This window comes from Prionailurus bengalensis, chromosome F2 (genome assembly GCF_016509475.1).
Source record: "Prionailurus bengalensis isolate Pbe53 chromosome F2, Fcat_Pben_1.1_paternal_pri, whole genome shotgun sequence".
Lineage (NCBI taxonomy): Eukaryota > Metazoa > Chordata > Mammalia > Carnivora > Felidae > Prionailurus > Prionailurus bengalensis.
In genome coordinates, this window is record NC_057353.1 from 38,461,883 (window position 1) to 38,480,406 (window position 18,524).

Here is an 18,524-nt window from a genome sequence, read left to right on the forward strand (position 1 = left end):
AAAAGACATCTGAATTGGTAATGAAGAAGTAAAAGTTTCACTATTTGCAGATGGCATGATACTGTATATAGAAAACCCTAAAGACCACCAGTAAGCTGCTATAAATGATAAATGAATTTAGTAAATTCTCAGGATACAAAATCAATATACAGAAATCTGTTGCATTTCTATACACTAATAACAAGGCAGCAGAAATAGAAATTCATTGAATAAACACTTTTATTTATAATCGCACCAAAAATAATAAAATACCTAGGGCAAACTTAACCAAAGAAGTGAAGACCTATACTCTGAAAACTATAGCACATTAATGAAAAAAATTGAAGATGGCATAAACAAATGGGAAGATAGTCCATGGTCATGGACTGGGAGAATAAATCTTGTTAAAATAGCCACACTACCCAAAGCAATCTAAAGATTAAATGTAACCCCTATAGAAATACCAACAGCATTTTTCACAGAACTAGAACATCTTAAAATTCGTATGGAACCATAAAAGACCACAAATAGCCAAAGCAATCTTAAAAAAGGAGAAAAAACTGGAGGAATCTCAATCCCAGATCTCAAGATACACTACAAAGCTACAGTAATCAAAAAGTATGGTACTGGCACAAAAATAGACACATAGATCAATGGAACAGAACCCAGAGTCCAGTAATAAACTCATAATTATATGGTCAACTAATCTACAACAAAAGAGGCAAGAATATGCCATGAGAAAAAGACAAATGGTATTGGGAAAAGTGGATAGTTACATGCAAAAGATTGCAACTGAGTCACATTCTTATACCATTTACAAAAATAAACTGAAAATGGATTAAAGACTTAAATGTGAGACCTGAAACCATAAAAATCTATAAGAGAGCACAGGCAGTAATGTCTCTGACATTGGCTGTAGGAGCATTTTTCTTGATATTTCTCCTAAGGCAAGGGAAACAAAAGCAAAAATAAACTCTTGGGACTACATCAAAATCCAGAGCTTCTGCACAGCAAAGGAATCAATCAACAAAACAAAAAGACAATGTACTGAATGAGAGGAGATATATGCAGACAATATATCTGATAAGGGGTTAATATCCAAAAAATGTAAAGAACTTCTATAACTCAACACTGAAACAACAAATAATCCAATTAAAAATGGGCAGAAGACATGAGTAAACATTTTCCCAAAGAAGATACACAGAAGGCCAAGAGACACATGAAATGATGTGCTCGACATCACTCATCATCAGGGAAATGCAAATCATAACCACAATGAGATACCACCTCACACCTGTCAGAATGTCTAAAATCAAAAACACCTGAAGCAACATCTGTTGGTGAGGAAGTGGAGAAAAAGGAACCCTGTGCACTGTTGGTGGGAATGCAAACTGGTGCAGCCACTCTGGAAAACAGTATGGAGCCTCCTCAAAAAATTAAAAATAGAATTACCCTATGATTCAGTAATTCCACTAGTGGGTATTTACCGAAAGAATACAAAAACACTAAAACAAAAAGATATATGCACCCTACATTTATTGCAGTATTATTTACAATAGCCAAATTATGGATCCATTGATAGATAATAAAAAGATGTGAAATACACACACACACACACACACACACACGTATCTACACACACAGTCGAATATTACTCAGCCTTAAAAAGAAATGAAATCTTGCCATTTGCAACAACATGGATGGATCTAGAGGGAATAATGCTAAGTGAAGTAGGTCAGTCAGAGAAATACTGCATGATTTCACTCATGTGGAATTTAATAAAAAAAATTAACAAAGAAAAATGAGACAAAAAAACCCCAAACTCGTAAATATAGAGAACAATCTGGTGGTTGCCAGAGGGGCGGTAGGTGGAGATGGGTGAAATACGGGAAGAAGATTAAGAGTACATTTATTGTGGTGAGCTCTGAGTTATGGATAGAATTGTTGAATTACTATATTGTACACCTGAAAGTAATATAACACTGTATGTTATACTGGAATTTAAAATAAATAAATAGAAAGGAAGGAAGGAAGGAGAGGGAGAGGAGAAGGGAGGAGAGGAGAGGAGAGGAAAGGAATCAACATATGACTAGATCCACACAATTCAAACCTGTGTTGTTTAAAAGGGTCAGTTGGGGGTGCCTGGGTGGCTCAGTCGGTTGAGCGGTTGAGCGTCCGACTTCAGCTCAGGTCACAATCTTGCGGTCCGTGAGTTTGAGCCCCACGTCGGGCTCTGGGCTGATGGCTCAGAACCTGGAGCCTGCTTCTGATTCTGTGTCTCCCTCTCTCTGCCCCTCCCCCATTCATGCTCTGTCTCTCTCTGTCTCAAAAATAAAAAAAGTTAATAAAAAAAATTAAAAGGGTCAATTGTACTTAGTAGAAAAAATGATTTTTACTTATATTAATAATTTGGGTATTTTTAAAAGTATCTCTAAGACTTTTTTCTTAGCAATGTGCCAAATTTATTATACATTTTATATTTGTACTTAATCCTTTTTACTGGATATTTGGGTAACGTTACTGATTTAAACTACTTTAAAAAATATTTTTTAAGAGTTTTAATTTTTTTAGTAACCTCTACACCAAGTGTGGGGCATGAACTCATAACCCCTGAGATCAAGAGTCACATGTTCCACCAACTGAGCCATTCAGTTTGTATTTTTTAAAATTAATTAATTTATTTTGGGGAGTGGGGGAGGGACAGAGCAGAAGGGAGAGGGAATCCCAAGTAGGCTCAGCACTGTCTCCACAAATCATGAGATCATGACCTGAGACGAAATCGAGTCAGATGCTTAAACAAACTGAGCCACCTAGGTGCCCCTGAGGCGCCCTGATTTAAGTACTTTGTCAAAGAATTGTAGCGCTTTGATTTAGGCTATGCCTTGGTTAGGATTTTATTTTTAAGCTTATTTATTTATTTAGAGAGAGAGAGAGACAGAGACAGAGAGACAGAGAGAGAGAGAGAGAGAGAAGAGAGGAGAGAGAGAGAGAGGGAGGGGAGAGAGAGTCCCAAGCAGGTTCCGTGCTGTCAGTGCAGAGCCCAATGCCGGGCTCAATCTCACGAACTGTGAGATCATGACCTGAGCCGAAATCAAGAGTTGGAGACCCAACTAATTGAGCTACCCAGGCACCTCTATTTTTTTTTTTTTTTTAATTTTTAGAGACAGAGAGTGCACAAGTTGGGAGAGAGACCTTTATTTTTAAGAGATGTCCTAAAAAATACTGTTGGTCATGCCGATAGTATCTTACTTTATATATACTAGCAGTTCCAAGTAATAACTTTATATTTCAGTGGTATATGTTATTCTTCCAAAGTAACATATTGGCAGCAAGTAGGAGAATAATATAATTAATGGGTAATATAAGAGTTATCAAGAGACATATCAAGTGCAACAAACATGTTTGGTTCCAGAAATCATAAATGGAAAAAGTGAACTGTATAAATTGTGACCTTTTTATAGGTCCCATGTATTCCAACAAATTTTTCTACCATCTGCTGTTTTGGGGAGTGAATCCTTATTTATTAGTTTTCTGCTTTATAGTGAGACCTAGCCTTTGAGTTCTGGTAGCTAAAAACTTACCTCTAAAATCATTATTTCACTCTGAATCACACACTATGCTGTGTGTAAGTAGTTAAAGAAAAGGTGATAATAGACATCTAATTTAGAAGTCCTGGTAATATTAGTGTGAAAGAGTAATTCTTTCAGAAAGGATAATCTTTTTATGTCACCATTCAGGAAAAAGAGCTAAAATGAGTAGGAGGTTATTCTGCTGAAGGATCAGACAGTTAGGGAGACTGTGCATAAAGGCAGCTTCTCAGTTTCTCAGATGCTTGTTAGGTGGAATGGACAGAGTAATAAGGAACAGGGAGACAGCAATTTATAGGATTTTGTTGTTATTTTTTAAGATTTTAATTGGGCACATGAGTGAAGATTATGTATGTACATATGTATGTATGTATTTCCAAAGATTCCTGTTAGAGCCTGTTGTGGACCATTTTAACACCAGTGGGAAATCTTTCACTTTGGCCAGAAAAAAACAGTTCCATAAATTATTAAAATTCATGCAATGTTTGTGGAACATTTATACAGGGCTTCCATGCTACCAGCACAAGAGGCTCAGTTAGCAGAGTAAATCAAATATTTGTTTTATTTGCTTGCTCGGTAAAGATTTGATTTTATGTATTATATAGCATTTTACTGTAAAATGATGACGTTGTTGATGGTCATGGCAAAAGCCAGCTTATATTTTCTAGCCACCCTTTTGTTATTTAATATTATAATTATTACCAAAAGTTAAGTTTCTGGACATGGCTGTGTGGATAGGTTTAATACAGATTGAATTCAGACATTTGGGTAATAGAAATCAGTGCTCTTTGCTAATATGACTCTATTCAGGTGCTCACTGAAGTAGGTAACTTAGACCAGTGCATCTTAAAGTTGAACAGGCATACTGATTACCTGGAGAAACTTGTTAAATTGCAGATTCTGATTCAGTAGGTCTAGAATGTAGCTGGAAGTCTGAATTTCTAATAGGTTTCCAGATGATGCAGATTCTGGTCCTTGAGCCACAGTTTAAGTTCTAAGGATTTAGGGGCGCCTGGGTGGCGCAGTCGGTTAAGCGTCCGACTTCAGCCAGGTCACGATCTCGTGGTCCGTGAGTTCGAGCCCCGCGTCAGGCTCTGGGCTGATGGCTCAGAGCCTGGAGCCTGTTTCCGATTCTGTGTCTCCCTCTCTCTCTGCCCCTCCCCCATTCATGCTCTGTCTCTCTCTGTCCCAAAAATAAATAAAAGTTGAAAAAAAAATTTAAGTTCTAAGGATTTAGACATTAGTAAATATGACAGACTCAGTTATCGAGTCCAGTATGAATATTTGCACAGTCCTTGCTGCTTGTAATGAGAGGTATAAAATTTGAACCTAAACTTGAATAATGTAATTTTTTTTAATTTTGGATTTATCTTTAAAAAAATTATTATTGTTTTTATTTTGAGAGAGAGAAAGAGAGCAGGTGTGAGTGGGGGAGGAGCAGAGAGAGAGGGAGAGAGAATTCCAAGCAGTCTCCATGCTGTCAGTGCATAGCCTGACACAGGGCTCTGTCTTACAAACTGTAAGATCATGACCTGAACCAAAACCAAGAGTTGGATGCTTAACTGACTGAGCCACAGGCACCCCAATTATGTAAATTTTTAATAATTTGGATTCCTCTATGTAAGAGAGATAGAAATATTAAGATGGAAGTAACTTCCTTTTCTTTCTTTCTTTCTTTCTTTCTTTCTTTCTTTCTTTCTTTCTTTCTTTCTGTTTATTCCTGAGAGACAGAGAGAGACAGGGCATGAGCGAGGGAGGGGCAGAGTGAAAGAGAGACACAGAATCTGAAGCAGGCTCCAGGCTCTGAGCTGTCAGCCCAGAGCCTGATGCAGGGCTTGAACCCACAAGCCGTGAGATCATGACCTGAGCCAAAGTCGGACGTTTAACCGACTGAGCCACCTAGGCACCCCTCTTTTCTTATATTATTGGAAACTAATTTATAATGCCCATCATTGGCAATAAAATTCATTATACAGATTATGGAAAACTAATTTAACAGAAATTGTGAAGAATAAGCCAAAAATATAAATTAATATAATTAATATAATTTTTTTTAAATCTAGGAAATAACATCAAGATTTATAATGAATGAGCTCTCAGAAAAGAATCCTTTTGTAATGCAAGCTATAACATGGCACCCACTGGTCAGGAACATAATGTCTCAGAGAAGAAAATGTGCAATATGTGAAAAGTACTTTTTAACAATATGGCTGGAATGTGTTGAATTTGTTCCTCCATCAAAGGTAAATAGTGCTTTTTGTGTGAGTAGAGCATAATATCTTCTCTTTTTCTTTATCCTTCTCTAAGTGAGCCAATACTAACTAGATGTTTATCTAAGAATTGACTTGTATGATAGTATAATGGTTTTTATTGAGCTTTGTTGAGATATGATTGACACATAACATTATGTAAGTTTAAGGCATAAAGCATGTGGATTCGCTACATTTATAAATTGCAAAGTGGTGTTGGGAAACAACAGATGGTGGGGAAAACTGGACAGCGACATATAGAAGAAAGAAACTGGACCACTTTCTTACAGCATACACACACCATGAGTTCAAAATGGATGAAGGACCTACATGTGAGATAGGAAATCATCAAAATCCTGGAGGAGAACATAGGCAGCACCCTCTTTGATCTTGGCCATAGCAGTTTCTTACTAGGCACATCTCCCTGAGGCAAGGGAAACAAAAGCAAAAATAAACTATTGGGACTTCATCAAGATAAAAAGCTTCTGTGAAGGAAACAATCAACAGAACTAAAGGCAACCTTTGGAATGGGAGAAGATATTTGCAAATGACCTATCAGATAAAGGGCTAGTATCCAAAATCTATAAAGAACTTACCAAACTCAATACCCAAAAAAACTATATAATCCAGTTAAGAAATGGGCAGAAGACATGAACAGACATTTCTTCAAAGAAGACATAAAAATGGCTAACAGATACATGAAAAGATGCTCAACATCAGTCATCATCAGGGACATGTAAATAAAACCACAATGAGATACCATCTCACACCTGTCAGAATGGCTAAAAGTAACAACTCAGGCAACAACAGATGTTGGCAAGGATGCAGAGAAAAGGGGATCCCTCTTACACCATTGGTGGGAATGCAAACTGGTGCAGCCACTCTGGAAAACAGTATGGAGATTCCTTAAAAAGTTAAAAATAGAACTACCCTATATCCCAGCAATTACACTGCTAGGTATTTATCCAGAGGATACAAGAATACTGAGTTGAAGGACACATGTACCCCAATGTTTATAGCAGCACTATCAACAATAGCCAATTGTTTGGAAAGAGCCCAAATGCCCATTGACTGATGAATGGATAAAGAAGGTGTGGTATATATACGTGATGGAATATTACTCAGCCATCAAAAAGAATGAAATCTTTCCATTTGCAATGGTTATGCTAAGTGAACTAAGTCAGAGAAAGATACACCATATGATTTCACTCTTATGTGGAATTTAAGAAACAAAACAGATGAACATAGAGGAAGGAAGTGAAAAATAAGATAAAAACAGAGAGGGAGGCAAACCATAAGAGACTATAGAGAACAAACTGAGGGTTGCTGGAGGGGTGGTGGGTGGGAGGATGGACTAGATGGGTGATGGGCGTTAAGGAGGGCAACTGTTGTGAAAAGCACACCGGGTGTTATATGTAAGTGATCAATCACTAAATTCTTCTCCTGAAACCAATACTATACTATATGTCAACTAACTTGAATTTAAATAAAATCTTGGAAGGAGAAAAAAAAAAACCTGGGAGTGTCAGAAACTTGTGAGAAGAAAAAAATTGGAAAGGAAAATTGCTTTGCATTGAAACAACCACTGATCCTAACTTTATTAAAATAATTGAAAAAATTAAAACAGTAACATTTAGTAAGTATGTGATAGTGAAAAAGTATGTAGCATGGAATTAGAATAAGTGTATAGTAGGAATTTATAAATTATGCCAAAATATTAAAGATATTTAAAAATTGGATACAGAAAATTTAGATTGGGGGGGGGGTGCTGGGTGGCTTAGTTGGTTAAGCATCTGGCTTTGGCTTAGGTCATGATCTCATGCTTTGTGAGTTCAAGCCCCTCATTGGGATCTCTGCTGTCAGCAAGGAGCCTGCTTTAGATCCTCTGTCCCCCTCTGTCTCTGCCCCTCTCTCATACTCTCTCTCGCTCTCAAAAACAAAAACAAAACCAAAAACAAAAAACATTAAAAAAATAAAATTTAGATTGGAATAAACATTACCAGGGACTTAGCAACTGAAACATGGTATTTTCATGGGTTTGTTTAGTTCCCTGTTTCTTGAGTGAAAACGTGCACAAAATACATGGGGATGATAATCAGATTAACCATGTTGGTAAACAGTTGCTTTCATATATTTTTAGGATTTTGTGCTGCTTTTCCCAGTTAAGCAGAAAGAGATTATACAAAAACTAGTTTGCCTAGAAGCCTCCCTTTGTATTAAAAAATTTTAATATCTTAATTATCTTTTAAGGAGCTAAACTTAGAGAATGCTGACCTTTAGAGTAAATACTTCATCATGACGGGAGAGCCCATTTGATAATGCCAACGTCTGGTCGCTCTATTGTGCCTTACAGAATGTTCTGTCTCTGATGGAATTTGCCATCTGAAGGCACAGTTGAAGGAGGGTGACACTTGATGACAAATGGGTCTTTATTCTTGACATAAAACAACTAGAAACAACCAAATATCAAATTGTAATTGCTTTTATTTAGGTGAATATGAAATGATGTGGTACTTATCTTATGAAGTAGTGAGGTGAGGAAAATAGTTGATGAAGAGTTTTGCTCGATATCGAATATTATTAACCTTTACCATAATTCATCCAGATGCTTTTGTCTTTTTTCAAATGTTATAGCTGTTGCCATCTGAGTTCAGTGAGTCCTTAGTAGTGATAGAATTATCAATAATTTCAGTGTAATTGATATTTAAGTATTAACTGCTAATGATATAAATCTTTGAAATTAATCCTTTTTAGTTACTACCAACTTGGGCCATAGTGACTTAGAAGTAACCTAAATGGTGTTATAAAATCCATTCCAAACACTTGAGAGTGATCCTGAGCCCAAGATATGCATTTGATAGTTTTCATTTTGTATAGTTACATTAGTTGAACTTAACATTTCCCCAGATACCTTTAAAGTTGAAGAGTTTAGGGAGGGAACAGTTTGGAACATGAACTCTCAACCCTGTGTAGAATGATGTAATGTAATTAAAACTACCCTCAAAAGAGATTAGATTGAGTAAGTTTCACTACAAATGAATGAAAATGCTGATCTACTTTATGAAAATAAATGAAAATTTGCAACCTTAATTCCTTTTTTATGACAAGCTGCCAGTAATGAAACATAATATAAGATTACATTTAATAATTTTATTCATTACTTATAGAGAAAAATCTTACTTTGCAGTAAAAAGTTATTACTGTTTAGATACCACTGACATTCATTTATGAAACTGATCATTTCAACCAGCCAACTGTGAAAATGAATGTAGGTTTTAAAACATTTATGCAGTGGTTAGTCAATTTAATGTACATTAGCCACTAAGAGGATCAGAAGGCATCACATTTCTAATTCTAAACAGTCGTGAAAGTAATATGTATTTATTGTTCAGAAAAATTGAAATGGTGTGAATGATCCTTATTATTTTATTCAGAAAATAACAAAACAATTATAGCATAAATTAACTCACTGTATCTTGATTACTTCTAGGGGAAGTCATTGAATTCTCTTTTTCTTTAGAAAACTCTCGTTGTTGTTGTTGCTGTTGTTGTTGTTGTTCTTCTCCTTCTCCTTCTCCTTCTCCTTCTCCTTCTCCTTCTCCTTCTCCTTCTCCTTCTCCTTCTCCTTCTCCTTCTCCTTCTTCTTCTGAGAGAGGGTGGGGGGCGGGGAGAGGGAGAGAGAATCTTTAAGCAGGCTCCACACCCAGCTTGGAGAAGTGGGGCTTGAATCCTGAGATCGTGACCTGACCTCCCTTTTGTTCTTAAACTGCTGGGTAGAGTTGCAGTTGTCTTCAATCTCTATGATTATTTTTTTCTTCTAAAGAATCTCAAATTGCATTCAACTTCAGTACATTTTTCTGAAGCTATGTGTCACCAAAATGTTTGAACCTCCCACGTGAAATTCAAAGGACATTGGTTAGGCAGAGATGGTGCTTGAGAGCAGGGTTGCTCTGGAGAGGAGAGAATGCTGCTTAGCTGGATGGGTGGCTGCAACATGAGCAGGATTTTCTTTCTGGTTTCTGCCTCAAAGTGCCCTGTGGGTGGAACAGCCACATAATCTATTAATTAAGCCAAGATGCTTTTGAGAGTAAAAGTGAACATTATCCATGAACTGGAAAACCAGCAGGAAATCGGGACTGTCCTGGGCAAATTCAAATGTATGGCTATATTTCTTAAATGGTGCCATTAACTTTAGAGTAGTGCTCATTGCTGGCTTTTATCACTGTTGATGTGGAGGAGTTGTCATTCTGAATGTTCATCTTAAATTTTCAAATTATTTTTGGTGGCTCCATACATTTTTGAGGTCCTGCTTTAAAAGGGAAACTCTGGGTGCTAAGTACAGTGCCAATAGGTGGGGGGGGCCTGGTTGGTCCCAAATGGCTTAAAATCTAAGAGTTTAAACTCTAGAGATGCAAAAGACACTGGCAATAAAAACTAAAATGAGTGGTAAGAGATTTAGTGCTTCAAAGTGGAAGGTGAGATAATTGTAGGTTGTCTGGCCTGGGAAATGCCAGAAAGATTCTGGGACTTCACAAGACCTTGATATAGGTAGAATTCAGATACATGGAGAAGGAAGCACAGGGGATATTTTAGGAGAAGAGAATGACATGGAGGAGAATGAATCTTGTTCATAGGGCAGTGAATCAATTAAATTGGTTCATAGATGGAAATTGGAAGAGGAGACATTATTTAAAAAATGAGGTCAAATTCTATGAAGCTGTCAAAGGATAGAATAAGGAGTTTGAATTTGATCCCATTTGGGAAATGGAGTCCTACTGAATATGTGGGGACAAACCAATGATATAAAGAAAGATGTATTTTAGAAGGAATCATTTGGCAGTATTGTACAGGATTAATTGGAAGTTGAAGAGGAGGGAAGCTGAAGAAAAGAGATCTATTAGTGGTTGTCTATCGTGGGTTTAAGAGGTAGTAGTAGAAATGCAAGGAAAGGAACCTCCATGGGGAAGGAAGCATGGCAGGACTGAGTGGTTGGATAAGGGAAGCCACAGAAGGGTGTAAAAGAGAAAACCAGAAAACTCCAGAGGAAGCTTTCTGTGAGAGCAAGACCCCAGTTTTTATCTCAGATATACTGTTACAAGTGATGTGTGATAATTCAAGTGAATATGTTTAGCCAGTTGGAGACAGGTTAGAACAGCGAAGCAGTGTACTTCTGTGCATTATCTGAAAATGTGTGCACTTTTCAACAACTGTTCATTCTTTCAGAGAGTTCTGCACATTGTTATTAAACCATAATCAGAGCCCTCCTTTGGTAAAAGAAGCTGGGAGGCATGCTATGACTTAACGCAGATCGAGAGTTTGGTGAACTTAGATTCTAGTCCAGTCTCTAGCTTGAACTCTGAGGCTTAAGGTAAACCACATTCCTTCTCACTATATCTGGACTAATTTCCTTATCTGGGCCACGAAGAGATGAGATCAAAGTCTCTTCTAGCTCCAGAGTGACCGAGGGGCTGTCATAGTCATGCTTTTCATGGTCCTGCTAATTTGGAACATGATACTAGTATTAGTTTCCTATTGTTTCTATAACAAATTGCCATAAACTTGGTGTCTTAAAAAAATTCATTATCTTGCAGTTTAAGTAGGTCAGAAGTCCAGCATGAGTCTCGCTGAGCTAAAATCAAGGTGTCAGCAGGGCTACATTCCTTTCTGGAGGCTCTAGGGGAGGATCGATTTTCTGGTTCTTTCCAGCTTTTAGAGGCCACTGACGTTCGTTGGCTCATGGCTCCTTCCTCCGTCCTCACAGCAACATTAGTGGATCTGGTCCTTCTCATGTCACATCACTTGGATCTTCTCTTCTGCCTCCTTCTTCCATTTTTAACAATCCTTGTGATGAAAACAAAGCAAAACAAAACAATCCTTTTGATGAAATTGGGTCCACTCAGATAATACAGAATAATTATGGGTCTCTCAAGGTCCTTATCTTAACAATACCTGTAAGATCCCTTCTGCTATGTAAGGTAACATACATATTCACAGCTTCCAGGGATTAAGACATGAACATCTTTGTGAAGTGTTGGGGGGATATTATTCTGCCTTCTATGATACTTTTCCCAAGAAACAGGAAACCATGTTACTTTTTTTTCGTATTCTGTATGCTGCATGTAATACTGAAACCTTATTCAAAGCTTTAGTTTATACTGTGTGCTATACATATATATTTTGTGATAATTTTTTATTTCTCAGTTTAAAAGATGACAGTGACTATCACCGATAAGGCATGCGTTGAATGATTTTTTTTTAAAAAAAATCTCAATTCCACCATTCAATAAATATAAAACTTAGTGAATATATCTTTTTAAAATTAAAGTACAGAGCTACTTTTTCCTAAAATAGGGAGAAGATGTAATCATATGTTCATTTGCTTTATGAAAGAATGCATTTCACTATAAAGAGTGAAAAATTAGCCTGTAGTATAGCTTTTTTACATTTTAAAGCTTTTGCTACAAAGATATTTCAGAATAAAAGTATGTCTAATCATAGACCAATTCCTTTTCCTTTCCTAACCTCAACTTGACAAAAAGGGGCTTTTGAGTGTTTCAATTTCTATCTGCAAAGAGCGACCAAAGCAGTAGTTATCTTACAGAGTCCTGAAGTTATGTTAATTGATGTTTGTGAAGAGAGGTCCTCTATAAGAGGGTATGTGATTATTCCTTCGTGACATGCTCATGTCAAATGGACAGGTGTCATACTGGCAGAAAGCACTATCATGATCCCACAAGTGGACATATAAATTTAAATGGTTATCAATAGGCTAGGTATTCAAGACTTTCTTTTTTTATGAAAACATTACTGAGTCCAGTGACTCTAGGTGGAAAAGTATATGGCCAAGGAATTATGTTGAGTTCATTTTTCTCAGTAAAATTTCCAGGAAACAGTTTATAGCCCTGAGAAATATTTTATCAGAAATAGTAATAATTAAGTTATAGAATAATTACAAAGTTTCACATTCAGTACAAAACTGATAATGGCCCTTGGTAAAATAAACTTCTAAAAAGTTAAATAAAACATTTTATTCTAACTAAACAGTAATACCCCCAAGTAGGGGAAAGAGGGATACAGACACTTCGTATTGGCACAAGGGAAATGGCTAAAACCACAGTGGAAATAGAAAATACCATCCATCGTTTCTATTATAAACCTTGTATCTCATGGAGAAACTGGACAAAGCAAATCAGATTAACTGTATGGCTCCACTTGTTTCCTTGGTAGATGTTTGACTTTCTATAACCTCCTCTTGGCTCATGGCTCTACTCTTTGTTCTAACTCCTTAAACAGCAGCTAAGTGAAGTGTGTTAGCATGGTTTATTTTGATAGCCCTTAGTTCTAGATGATAGGTACTTCAGTAGTAAGCCAAGGTTGCTGGTGGCATGAGAGGCCTGTCTACCATATGCAAAGGGAAAAAACACATTTAGCTTTTGAGTGCAGTTTCAACACTTTGTCATTATAATCTAATCGGCCAGTAGGATCTCTTGTCTATTTAAAATACTATACATAATGTGTGTATCATTAGAAAACTGATTATGAATTCTTCTTCCCCTAGACTAATGTAGTCACATTGTTGATATCCCATGATTCAACATTTTATGGTCTATTTATTGTTTATACTGTGTTGTTTCCCCAATACAATATGCACATTCCTGAAGTTTTGCTCCCACAGCTCACTCTTTCTGAATGTCCTTCATGTCCTTTCTAGGCAGTCACATCCTAGTCATCCTTTAAAACTCAGCTCACTATTTTCTTATACTGTGAAATCTTGCTTAATGTGCAGCCTATGGTGGTGTCTCCCTTCTTGGAAATATCATAGAACCTATCATAGTATCGAGTCTTTTGTTTTTAGGTTTTTGTGTGTTTATGTCTTAGCTTTCCAACTAGATGCTGAAAAGATTCTTTGAGGCAGAGATTATTTGTTATATCTCTGCATCCTTGGCATGTTGCTTAATGTGGTTCAAGTTTTAGGTTGCTTATAATTTTTCAGAACTCTTGGTTGCAAACTAATGAAACGCAACTTACACAGTAACTAATAGCAAGTGATAAAGAAGGCTTAGGAATGGGTCTGGCTGAATATTTAGTCATGCTGGATCAGGTAACCCAAAGTTATCATGAGGAATCTCTCCTTCTATGTGTATTGTGTCTGCTTCCCTTGGTCTCCATTTTGCACTTATTGTAAGCCAAACTATGCCTTCTGGCAGTAGAGGGAGAGCTTCCCTCAGTAGATCCAGCAAAGCCCTGGGGCCGATGTTCATTGGCTTTATTGGACTGTCCTGGGTTATGTGTCCAGCTTGAATTATGTGGCTAAGTCTTCAGCCAAGGAGTGGGATCAGTTGTCTTCTCTGTTCCATAACATACGCACTGAAATCAGTGAAAAGGTGGTTCCCAAAAGGAAAAGATGGGCTTTTGTGCCAGCAGTACAGGGAATAGATGCTGGCGAGACAAAAACAAGATGCTTATTGGAGATTTCAATAAATGTTGGCTGATTGATCAACTAAACCTCCTTCTAGGAATAGAGTCAGATTTGTAGAGATTCTATACCATTTTCTACCTTCATCCAAAATATTTTATCATTAGAATAGTGCCATGTATCCTCTGAGCACTTCATAGTCACGGTTGGAGGTGGATGTGAAGGTGATATGATGTATGACTTGGACTCCCCACCGATTTGCCACCAAAGCTGAAAGGCTCTTACTCTCTCAAGGATGGATTAATAAATGTGCTTAGGTATTTGAACCTTTAAATGGGCCCTCAGTTCTTTTGTGGAAGAGTGAACAAAACAGTAATGAAATCTCTCACTGGGGCTTGTGATGATGACAGCCCAGTGGGCTCATGAAAGTAGCATTGTCGACCAATTAAACTACTAGTTGTGTGACTCTGTTTTGGATTCTCTTACTAATAGCTATGTTGACTTCAGAAGTTGTTTATAAAGAATGTAAATGGCAAGCTTTTGAAGTTGCCATTATTTCCAGTATTTGTGCTCAAGACATGTATACTAAGTTGGCTAAGAGTTCTGACTGCCTATTTTGTGCATGGAGAATGAAAATCAGAGATTTGAAGAACAAAAACTTAAATCACGCAGTGGGCAACTTGCTGAAATCCAGCCAATGAAAATCAACATTATGGATAGTGAGCAAAGAATACTAATTTCCATGGGAAATGGGTGGTGGACAGACCAAACGAGGACATTCATTGGGGAGTTCAGTAAATGTCTGCTGACTGATCAATTTAACATCCTGTAGGACAGATGTCAGGTTTGTGTGGATTCTGTATTTTTACCTTCATTACAGGCACTTTATTGCTAGATAGTATAATAATATATTTGGGTAAGAGCATAGACAATCCTTTACCATTTAAATTTTGTTTAGTGTTGAATATGCCTTTCTTAGCTAGTTAATTTGTTTATTTGTGCATGAGAAAGGAGCACATCAAGCATAAATAGAACACTGTGCCCTTTAGAAATTAATGCTGTGAAATCTCTGAGAAAGCTAATATTTATCTTATTCAAAAATATTGGAATATTGCTTTAATGTTATTTTTAATCTTTACCTTTTAGAAATGGAAGATAAGCAGAAATCTACAGCTGGTACCTCTTCAAATATTAATTTGTTCTTACACATGTTTTAATCAACGCGGCCCTAACCTCTTTGGAATTGCTCAAGTGTAGAGGCGGTGAGAAGCTCACTTAGAGACTCACATGACTTGCCCCATCAGTTCTGCACACAAAGTCAGATTATGCCCTACTATGGTACCGTGCTGTCTCTCCTCTCTTCGCCAATACATTAAGCAAAGGAAGAAAAAGAATTTACTTGTAAAGATCCCAACTTAAGCACTATAGTCTACCGTTAGCTTGTTTAGACTCTAGGTGTGCTGTTTCTTCTTTGACTTAAAAACAAAATAAAGAAGGGAAAAATAAAGGTCTGTGTGGCAAGTGTCATTCTTCCCTGTCATTTTATGACCACCACCCTCCTTTTCTAGATAAGTGTTGAGAGATTGTGATGGGGACAAGGATTTATTTTATGCATGTTTTGCAATTGAAAGAGAATTACTTTTTAATGTTAGACCGTTGTATCCCATTTGTATGATTTCAGCTGAGCTCTTATTTTTTAAGAGGCACTAACGTCTTATTGACTAAAATAAAACCATTCCACTTAAAACGGAGTAGAAGGCTGGAATCAGGCTTGGTTACTCCTAACATCCCTTTGTTTCCACTTTTAAAGTTTTATTCTATCTTTATTTTTGTTTTTCACAAGAAACCTACAGAAGCCAGGGCAGTAGCACTGAAATGAGAATTTGACTCATTTTCTCTGAAGGACAACAGAAAAGTAGAAAAAGAAATTACGAAAATGTACAGCATAACATAGACTAGTAGTCTCTTAAAAAAAAGGTTTTTTTAATGTTTATTTATTTTTGAGAAAGAGAGACAGAGCACAAGCCGGGGAGGGGCAGAGGAGGAGGGAGACACAGAATCAGAAGCAGGCTCCAGGCTCTGAGCTGTCAGCACAGAGCCCGACACAGGGCTGGAACTCATGAACCGCAAGATCATGACCTGAGCCAAAGTCAGACTCTTAACCAACTGAGCCGCCCAGGTGCCCCGGACCAGTGGTCTTTGGATGTGTGGTTCTGTCCAGCAGCAGCCATATCACTTGAGAACTTTGTTAGAGTACAAATTATCTACCCCAGACCTACTAAATCAGAAACTGGGGGAGTATGACCCAGTAATCTGTTTTTTTTTTTTTTTTTTAATTTTTTTTTCAACGTTTATTTATTTTTGGGACAGAGAGAGATAGAGCATGAACGGGGGAGGGGCAGAGAGAGAGGGAGACACAGAATCGGAAACAGGCTCCAGGCTCCAAGCCATCAGCCCAGAGCCTGACGCGGGGCTCGAACTCCCGGACCGCGAGATCGTGACCTGGCTGAAGTCGGACGCTTAACCGACTGCGCCACCCAGGCGCCCCAGTAATCTGTTTTTTAACAGATCCCCCACGTGCTTTCGAGGCAAGCTGTCATTTGAGAACCATAGGTACTGACGAAGAGAAATTTGCTTTAGGTTCAGAAAAGCAAGAAACTTAATCATAATTTGATATTTACATCCCACTAGAAATACGTTTCTTCATGTAAGTATTTGATGGTACTTCTGGTGGAAAGCTGAGCGGGTTCTCATCTTCCATATAGTTTATTATCATGACACTTTCCTAACTAGGCCTTTTATTAGTTCACTTTGGGATGGAATCCTTTATGAATCAGAGTTGCCTTTGGCATACCTGGGAAGCCAAATCAATGGAGCGCAGCTGAAAGGCCTTCAGTCCTAAAGAATACAAGAGTTAGGCCCCACTGAGACAGAGATGGAGCCTCAAGGTAAATTTCTAAAGGCTCCATTAATCAAGAATGCATTTTAAACAAAGATAAAAAGCAAAGTACAAACGAAAGTCATAGGAGCTCATTAAAAATGAGTTATAGGAATAAACTGCATGTTTATTGAGGGAAAACCACTCAGAAAATTGATTTTGATTAAGGAAATATTTTTGTGCAGCATGTGCTGCTCAAAAGAGTGTTTTGTTTACCAGTTGAGTCTCATGACCTCAGCCACAGTTTATGTGCCATCTTGGTTCTGGGGAGAACATTGTATCCATTCATTCATCTGAGTAATCATTTGTTCAACAAATATTTCAGGTACCTTTGAAGCCCAGGTGACATGAAAACAGAATGGTAACTCTCCACTTCCACCTTTTCACCCCATCCTCTTCATGTGTCAGGGTCCTGAGACCTGGTTTCTGCCTTCTATTCCCAAACTGGTCTTTTGGAGGTTGTCAGTGACTTCCTTCCAATCCTGCTGCTGCTCATCTGGCTGGGCTTCCCTGCAGGTTTGAGCTCGATTGACCATCTTCTGCCTCTTGGGACTATATGCCATAGGTTCATTCATTCTTACTCTGGTGGGCTCTTCCCCATACCTTTAGCTGAATTCTCTTCTGTGTCTTCTTCTCAAGAGAAAGACTCTGGTACTCTCTTCCCAGTACCATTTTCTTCTCTCTTAGCACTTTGTCTTTACCTGAAGGAGCTCATCTACTCCTACCAGTTTCATTTAGCTTCATTTATCACCTCTGCATGAGTAGCCACTCAATCTCTTCAGTTTTACCTGCCATTTCCAAGCTCTGCCACTTCCAACATTTCTAACATAGGCCGGATTCTTTTCTTCACAAATTGTTGTCAAACCATTTATTCATGTAGGAAACACATATGTATTGAGGCACTACTGTCTGCCAGGCACTGGTTTTTTGTTTTTTGGGTTTTTTGTTGTTGTTGTTGTTGTTGTTTGTGTGTGTCTTTGTTGTTGTTGTTGTTGTTGTTGTTGTTCTAGTAATATAACAGAACACACTGGCAGGGCCCCTGCTCTCAGAAAGCTTATATTCTAATGGGGCAGGGGAGGCAAACAAGTGTAAATAGGCAAGTAATACGGTGATATGTACCTTGAAGAGAGTAAAATAAGATTTGGGAGGTAGAGAATGATGGGAATACTTTTTACAGAGGGTGGTCTGGGTTTGATAAGGTAATATTTGATCAGAGATCTGAAGCAAGTGAGGGAAATGAGCTCTACAGATAGAATATAATGAATCAGAATAAGTTGAGTGTTTGAAAGGCAAAAAACTCAGGATGATGCTAAAAATGCCAAGTAACCAATGGCATGCTAAAGCAAAACCACTAT

General features: G+C 37.6%; 1 protein-coding gene across 1 annotated transcript in view; it reads left to right on the plus strand.

Moving 5' to 3' along the window:
• LRRC69 (leucine rich repeat containing 69) overlaps nucleotides 1–15,732 on the plus strand; it is an 81,274-nt gene extending 65,542 nt beyond the window's left edge. The window contains exons 7-8 of the mRNA XM_043601351.1: nucleotides 5,630–5,809; nucleotides 15,378–15,732. Coding sequence (XP_043457286.1) covers nucleotides 5,630–5,809; nucleotides 15,378–15,488 — 291 coding nt within the window. The 3' untranslated portion in view covers nucleotides 15,489–15,732. The remainder of the gene's footprint in view (nucleotides 1–5,629; nucleotides 5,810–15,377) is intronic.
• The last annotated feature ends 2,792 nt before the right edge of the window (nucleotides 15,733–18,524 follow it).